The 8,709-nt window shown below is 44.9% G+C and overlaps 1 protein-coding gene across 1 annotated transcript in view; it reads left to right on the top strand.

The window, feature by feature from the left end:
* Positions 1-8,709, top strand: part of ADGRE1 (adhesion G protein-coupled receptor E1) — a 47,203-nt gene that overhangs the window by 37,671 nt on the left and 823 nt on the right. The window contains exons 17-21 of the mRNA XM_037738464.1: positions 637-872; positions 2,463-2,529; positions 4,529-4,620; positions 5,484-5,652; positions 5,749-5,853. Coding sequence (XP_037594392.1) covers positions 637-872; positions 2,463-2,529; positions 4,529-4,620; positions 5,484-5,652; positions 5,749-5,853 — 669 coding nt within the window. The remainder of the gene's footprint in view (positions 1-636; positions 873-2,462; positions 2,530-4,528; positions 4,621-5,483; positions 5,653-5,748; positions 5,854-8,709) is intronic.

Raw genomic sequence — 8,709 nt, 5'->3', positions numbered from 1 at the left:
CTTTTTGACAGGGTCTTGCTCTGTCACCCAGGCTGGAGTGCAGTGGCTGAATCACAGCTCCTTACATGTTCCTGGGCTCAAGCGATCCTCCTGCCTCTGCCTCCCAAGTAGCTGGGACCACAGGCATGTGCCACCATGACTGGCTAATTTTTGCATTTTTGTATGCGGGGGGTTCGCCATGTTGCCCAGGCTGGTCTCAAACACCTGGGCTCAAGCGATCTGCCTGCCTCAGCCTTCCAAAGTGCTGGGATTACAAGCACGAGCCACCATGCCCAGCCAATAAAACTTTATTTACAAGGAAGTCTCAGTTTGCCGAGCGCCCCCCCTCCATTTTCAACCATTCCCTAAGGTAGGGTGATCCACGATCAGTTTTCCTAAAACTCTTCCTGTTTTAGAACTGAAAGTCAAGCGTCTTGAGAAATCTCAGTTCCAGACAAAGCAGGACGATGAGTCCCCCTTACCAAGAGATGGTGCTTGCTGTGGTCAAGAACCACTGAGAATCTCTATACATGTTTGTGAGATGAATGAATGAACTAGGTTTTGGGAACTTCCATCTAAGGAGTCTCTCTCTTCCTTTCTCCTGCTCAATTTCTCTCTGGAGTGAAGGATCCTGATGTGCATGCTTCTCCCCTCCAGATGGGCTGCGCCATCATTGCGGGCTTCCTGCACTACTTTTTCCTTGCTTGCTTCTTCTGGATGCTGGTGGAAGCTGTGATGCTCTTCCTGATGGTCAGAAACCTGAAGGTGGTGAATTACTTCAGCTCTCGCAACATCAAGATGCCGTACCTCTGTGTCTTTGGTTATGGGCTGCCAGGGTTGGTGGTGGTGATCTCTGCCAGTGTGCAGCCACAAGGCTATGGAATGTATAATCGGTGAGTGGCATCCTCTCTCTTCCTGAAGACCCTGCTGCCAGGGCTCATGGTGATCATGACATGAGCAGCAAGAAGAGTAATAATGGTAACAGTGGTTGTGGCTACTGTTTAATGAGCTCTTACTTTATGTACTGTTGGTTTCAGGACTACCATGTATAGCAGCACAGGTTGTGCACTGCACAAATCCAGGGTCACTACTATTTGAGATTTATGTCCCAGGGAGAGAACATCTGGTTGACCTAACTTGATTATTTTCCTTTCCTTGTGTATATGACGTGGGGGGTGGGAGTGAAGGTGGGAGAGGAATACTTCTGCTTAGGGAACACTGGGGTGCTGTTATTGAACATGACAGAATGGTTGTTGTGTAAAAGCAGCTAATGTACGCTAGAGACATAGTAGAAACAGGCAATCCCTTTTCTCTCCCTCCTGCCCTCTCTCCCTCCTCCATTCATTCCTCCCTTCCTCACTTCCCTCCTTCCTCCCTTCCTCCTTTCCCTCATCCTTCCCTCCCTCCCTCCCTCTCTCCCTTCCTCCCTCCCTTCCTTCCTTACTTTAAATAAACAATTATGAAATGTCTTGTCTATGCTAGGCTTTACACTGGGTGCTGAGTGTTCAGAGATGAACAAACACCCAAGGCCCAAATTCTCATGCAACTCTAGTCTAGCCAACAATTAAACAAGGTGACTTATGACAGTGCTAGCTGCTAGTTTAAAAATGCAGTGAACTCTGCTAGATGAATACCAGGAGTAGAGATAGGATGCCTTATCTAAGGACAGTCAGGAGTGACTTCTCAGAGGAGGTGGCATTTGAACTGAGATTTATTTATTTTTGAGGCAGAGTTTTGCTCTCGTCACCCAGGCTGGAGTGCAATGGTGCGATCTCAGCTCACTACTCCACCACCCAGCTTCGAGCAATTTTCCTGCCTCAGCCCCCCAGGTAGATGGGGTTACAGGCATCTGCCACCACGCCTGGCTATTTGTTGTATTGTTAGGAGATACGGGGTTTTGCCATGTTGTCCAGGTAGGTCTTGAACTCCTGACCTCAGGTGATCCACCAGCTTTGGCCTCCCAAAGTGCCGGGATTATAGGTGTGAGTCCTCATGCCAGGCCTGAGCTGAGGTTTAAATGACAAGGTGTACCAGTGGAGAGTTTGGATAGATGCTTTGTAGAGGAGAAAAGAGAAGGCTACAGGTATGACCTGACTGGAGGCTGTTGCATGGATGGGAAAGCTGTAGGTGGCTGACTAGGAGGGGGTATCCTATGTGATTGGTTAGGGGTGCTTATTGGCTTCTACCGGTTGGTCCTAACAGGGATTACAAAGTAGTGAACTGGGAAATGAGCTCAACCTTGGGCACTGGGTAAGCATTTCCCAGGTACATTTCTGTGCCAAAGGTACATTTGCACAGGAAGAAGGTCTAAAAGAGGAAGCACTGAGGTCTAAAGGAAACTGAACTGCAACTGGAACGATCCTGAACATCCTCTGAGTCTCACCTCCCAACGTCCTCCTCCACAAGGGCGTTTGTTGGGGCAGTGTTAACTGTCAGGTCAGGACTCTGAGGAGAGCGCTGACTCCTCCTATTTCTCTCCATAGCTGCTGGCTGAATACAGAGGCGGGGTTCATCTGGAGTTTCTTGGGGCCAGTTTGCATAGTCATAATGGTAAGCAAATACTATGACAGCCTGGTGAAGCGTGTTCTGGAGGAGGAGCAAGGAGACTGTGGGATCAGGAATTTGCAGGGACATGTGCAACTAAGAGGGTCACTTATTCCACTCAAGAGTTCTCCTTTCTAGGCCAGGCTCAGTGGCTCATGCCTGTAATCCCAGCAATTTGGGAGGCTGAGGTGGGTGGATCACCTTAGGTCAGGAGTTCAAGACCAGCCCGGCCACCTTGGCAAAACCCCATCTCTACTAAAAATATAAAAAATTAGCCAGGCGTGGTGGTGACCACCTGTAATCCCAGCTACTCAGGAGACTGAGGCAGGAGAGTAGCTTAAACCCAGGAGGCATGGAGGTTGCAGTGAGCCAAATTTTCACCATTGCACTCCAGCCTGGGTGACAGACTGAGACTCCGGCTCAAAAAAAAAAAAAAAAGTGGAATGGTGGCTCATGCCTCTTATCCCAGCACTTTGGGAGGCCGAGGCAGACAGATCACCTGAGGTCAGGAGTTCAAGACCAGCGTGATCAACATGGAGAAACCCCATCTCTACTTAAAATACAAGATTAGCCAGGTGTGGTGGCACATGCCTGTAATCCCAGCTACTCGGGAGGCTGAGGCAGGAGAATCACTTGACCCTGGGAGGCAGAGGTTGTGGTGAGCCAGGGTCACACCATTACCCTCCAGTCTGGGAGACAAGAGCAAGACTCTGTCTCAGTAATAATAATAATCATCATCATCATCAATGTTTATCTTACCCATTCCCAAATCTTCAAGGACATTGAGCTTTCTTGGAAGTTTTACTGATCTGGAAAAAAGCAACTCCCCTGGGGCAGTGGTTCTCCACTGGTACTGCTTTTCCTCTCAGGGGAAGTTGGCAAAGTTTGAAGACATTTTTGGTTGTTACAACTAGAAAAGGCGGATTCTACTGGCATTTAGTGTGCAGAAGCCAGGGATCCTGCTTTGACGGTGCACACGGCAGCCGCCTCCCCCCGCTGCCCCCACACACCAAGAATGGTCTGACCCACACGTCAGTATTGCCCAGGTGAAGAGACCCTGCCCTGGGAGTATGTATATCTCAGTCAGGGATGCTTTTGAGGGAGGGTTTTAGAAGATAGTAAACTTTCCACTCAAGGTCACAGTCTACGTCCTAACGTATTGAATGCACCTTGGGAAAATAAACAGAGACTGCCCCATTGAGAACAAGCAAAGGCTGTTTATTCAGAGACTGCTGTAGTCTAGCAATGCGGGAGTCAGCTACCATCACTTGCATTGGCTCAGACTCAAAGGCAGGCAGAGAAGTGAGGAAGGTTTGTAGAGGAAAAAAGAGAAGACTACAGCTATGACCTGATGGGAGGCTGATGCACGGATGGGCAAGCAGTACGTGGCTAACTAGGAGCGGGACATCCTATGTGATTGATTAGGGATGAATATTGGCTTTTACATGTTGGTTGTAAGTTGGAAGTAGGGACAAAAATTAGGGAAGATCCTAAGTTGGAAGCAGGAACAAAAAGTAGGGAGTTATTAACCAAGTCCTGGTTGTCTTGTTCAATTGCTACAGGGGTCATTGTTTAGCTTTCTAGATTGGTTGCCCATAGATTGTGGGTCAGAGTTCTCCTTTTTTATTTATTTATTTTTTTTTGAGACAAAGTCTCGCTGTGTCGCCCAGGCTGGAGTGCAGTGGCATGATCTTGGCTCACTGCAACCTCTGCCTCCCAGGTTCAAGCAATTCTCCTGCCTCAGCCTCCTGAGTAGCTGGGATTGTAGGCACCTGTCACCATGCCCAGATAGTTTTTGTATTTTCAGTAGAGGCAGGGTTTCACCATGTTGGCCAGGTTGGTGTCGAACTCCTAACCTCAAGTGATCCACCTGCCTCATCCTCCCAAAGTGCTGGGATTACAGGCAGGAGCCACCGCACCCAGCCCAGAGTTCTCCTTTTATAGTTGTTCTGATCATTGCCCATTTGTATATCCAGTCTCTCCATCTTGCTGCTTGACTTTGCAGATCAATTCCATCCTCTTGACCTGGACCTTGTGGATCCTGAGGCAGAGGCTTTCCAGCGTCAATGCCGAAGTCTCGACACTAAAAGACACCAGGTGCAGCCCTTTTTCCTCTCCCCTCCTCTTTTAAATTCCTTTTCCTTCTTCTCAGAAAAGTTCTTTGAGCACTTTTTGTGTATTGGGTCCCATGCCCAAGACAGAGATGGTGAGGTCTGTTTAGAAGATGACACCATTGGCTCACGCCTGTAATCTCACCACTTTGGGAGCCCAAGGCGGGCAGATCACAAAGTCAAGAGATCGAGACCATCCTGGCCAACATGGTGAAACCAGATCTCTACTAAAAATACAAAAATTAGCTGGGCATGGTGATGGGCACCTGTAATCCCAGCTACTCAGGAGGCTGAAACAGGAGAATCTCTTGAACCCAGGAGGCGGAGGTTGCAGTGAATCAAGATCGCGCCACTGTACTCCAGCCTCGCGACAGAGTGAGACTGTCTTTCAAAAAAAAAAAAAAATCACCAAATTCATGTGTGTACAGTATCCATGTATATTGGAAGCTGACTGCATTTTTTTTTTTTGAGTTGTAGTTTTGCTTTTGTCACCCAGACTGGAGTACAATGGCCCAATCTCAGCTTACTGCAACCTTCACCTCCCAGGTTCAAGTGATTCTCCTGCTTCAGCCTCCCGAGTAGCTGGGATTATAGGCACCTGCCACCACACCTGGCTAGTATTTTTAATAGAGATGAGATTTCACTGTCTTGGCCAGGCTGGTCTTGAACTCATAACCTTGTGATTCACCTGCCTCAGCCTCCCAAAGTGCTGGGATTACGGGCGTGAGCTACCACACCTGGCCATCTCAGTGCTGATTCTTCTTTGCAGCACCAAGCATTTGTTCCCAACAGCCTACGAACACACTGGCCACCTCCCAGAGCCTTACACTCTGTACATCTTCTCCCTAGATTGCTGACCTTCAAGGCCTTTGCCCAGCTCTTCATCCTGGGCTGCTCCTGGGTGCTGGGCCTTTTTCAGTTTGGACCTGTGGCAGGTGTCATGGCCTACCTGTTCACCATCATCAACAGCCTGCAGGGGGCCTTCATCTTCCTCATTCACTGTCTGCTCAACCACCAGGTGTGTAGCTGCTGCCTTCCCCATCCCCCGCATCCCTCCACCCAACATCCCTGTCCCTGGACCATTTCTCTGCATCTTGGGGTGTGTCTCCTCCAGGTACGAGAAGAATACAAGAGGTGGATCCCTGGGAAGACCAAGCCCAGCTCTGAGTCCCAGACCTCAAGGATCTCGCTCTCCTCCATGCCGTCCACTTCCAAGACGGTAAGAGACTGCATGCTCCCTGTGGGCACTGGTCAGGGGAGGTGCCAGCCACCAACTGACAGTCAACTCTGCCATGTGTTGGGTACTGAATGGGAACTGAGGGTGCCCACCCTAGGTAGCTCATGGATAAAGTATGCAGTTAAAGACTGGGGAGTTATATATATATTAGCAGACACACACATTATCTATCTAAATATCTATCATCTATCTATCTAAATAAAATTGCAAGAATAAATAAGACATATATTTAACAGCACCTTGAAAAAAAAGAAAAAAAAATAAGACATATAATTTATAACAAAAGACTTACATATATAGATTTGTATGTGAATTATGTAACATGTGTTAAAAATATTTTATATATTATGTTTATAAAATAAATCTATATACATTTATTATATATACAATAATAGATAATATGGTATACATATAATATGGAAGTTATATACATATATACATAAACTTGTAGAATAAGTTTATGGTATAGATTTTTTTTTTTTTTGAGATGGAGTCTCACTCTTGTCGCCCAGGCTGGAGTGAAATGGTGCGACTTCGGCTCACTGCAACCATTTATATGTATATGTATTTATACATTTATATGTACATACATTCTATATTATATGTATATAGAATATACAATTATATGTAGAATATAGAATAAATTTATATGTATAAATTTATGTGTATAATTTATAAGTTGTATATATATAAATTCCATATACATATAAATGTAAGATGTAAGTTTAAATATAGATATTGGCCAGGTGCAGTGGCCCACACCTGTAATTCCAGCACTTTTGGAGGCCGTGGCAGGTGGATTACCTGAGGTCAGGAGTTTTAGACCAGCTTGGCCAACATGGTGAAACCCCCATCTCTAGTAAAAATACAAAACTAGCCAGGCATGGTGGCAGGTGCCTATAATTCCAGCTACGCAGGAGGCTGAGGCAGGAGAATCTCTTGAACCCAAGAGGCCAAGGTTGTAGTGAGCAGAGGTTGCACCATTGCACTCCAGCCTGGGCCAAAAGAGCAAAACTCGTTAGTACATAAGAGCAGATTTATGACAGGAAATATGATATAAAAGAAATCAAATGGATCACTTGTGATGAATGCTTGGCATGCTGATTGGCTACACTCTGCTAATACTCATAAAACTGAAAAAAAAGAGCAAAATTCCATCTCAAATAAATAAAATATAAATATCTTCGCATATATATTTATATATAGAAAAATTTTATATATTATAAAAATTTTATATATTATGGATGACATATATGTAGATTTTCAGGAATATTGAAATATTAAAATGAATATGCAAATGGGGGGAAGTTGTTTTCCCACTAGAATGTCTTATTTTTTTTCAACAATGTTTTCCAGGTCCAAAACAATGCTATCTAGCATACAGTAAGTTCTCGGTTAATATTTCCTGAGTAAATAGTAATTCAATAGCTTAGTTTCCTCACTAATAAAATGGGGATAATGGTAATCCTTACCTTGGAAGTTTATACTAAATTTTTTTTTGAGACAGAGTTTTGTTCTTGTTGAGACAGAGTTTTGCTCAAGGCTGGAGTGTAATGGTGCAATCTCAGTTCACTGCAACCTCCTCCTCCTGGGTTCAAGTATGTGCCACCACATCCAGCTAATTTTGTATTTTTAGTAGAGACGGGGTTTCTCCATGTTGGTCAGGCTGGTCTCGAACTCCTGACCTTGGGTAATCCTCCCGCCTCAGCCTCCCAAAGTGTTGGGATTACAGGCACGAGCCACCCCACCTGGCAGTTATACTAAATATTAGATGAACTGGTATGCAACAAGGTTGGAAGAGCACCTGGAACATAGCAAGATCTCAGTGTTAAGTCTTGCAAAAGTCCAGCAAGGGAGATATCATCGATCTATTTTCATTATGAGTTAACTGAATGTCACAGAGGGGCAAGTTCGGTGGTTTCAGAATAAGCCACAAGAATAACCTACTGGAAAAACTGTCCAAATCATGGATGACATATTCTCTTGGCAATAAGTTTTTTAACATAATACAGTTTATTTTTAATAAAGAAGACAGTATAGGTACAGAACATTTTAGAAAATAGTTTTAAGCATTGAAAACAAATAAAACTAAACTTTCCCATTATCCCACCCCATAAAGATCCCAGTTAGTAATATTTTTGGATGCAAGTACTTTAGATCCAGTGGCTTAATTAAATAGGGAATGATTTTCCTTGTAAGAAGAGAAGTCCAGAGTTAGGTGTTGCTGATATTGCTGGTTTTGCTGGTTCTATGCTTACTGGTGTTATAAAAGGTCTAAACTAAGAATCTAGGTTTTCCCTAGTTTTCCATTCCACCATCAGCATGTTGACTTTTTTTCTTTCTTTTGGTGAGATAGAGTTTCACTCTTGTCGCCCAGGCTGGAGTGTAGTGGTGCTATCTCAGTTCACCACAACCTCCGCTTTCCAGGTTCAAGTGATTCTCCTGCCTCAGCCTCCTCAGTAGCTGGGATTACAGGCATGCGCCACCACGCTTTGCTAATTTTGTATTTTAAGTAGAGTTGGGGTTTCTCCATGTTGAACTCCCAGTCTCAGGTGATCCACCCACCTTGGCCTCCCAAAGTGCTGGGATTCCAGGCATGAGCCACCACGTCCGGTGCATGCTGACATTTTATTATATTATTTTCATGGTTGTAATAACCAACAGCTGTCTGGCTTTCTAAAGTCCAGAGTGTACACTATCTATGCTGAGGAGGTTGAGAATGGCTTTTGGGTTTTCCAACTGTGCTGGTGTTGGAAATAGATGTTAAAAGATCCTTTGTCTCAGTGCTAATTTTTCTTTTTTCTTTCTTTTCTTTTCTTTCTTTCTTTTTTTTTTTTT

This window comes from Cebus imitator, unplaced genomic scaffold (assembly GCF_001604975.1).
Source record: "Cebus imitator isolate Cc_AM_T3 unplaced genomic scaffold, Cebus_imitator-1.0 Scaffold53, whole genome shotgun sequence".
NCBI classification, from domain to species: Eukaryota; Metazoa; Chordata; class Mammalia; order Primates; family Cebidae; genus Cebus; species Cebus imitator.
This window is presented reverse-complemented; position numbering and strand designations above follow the sequence as displayed.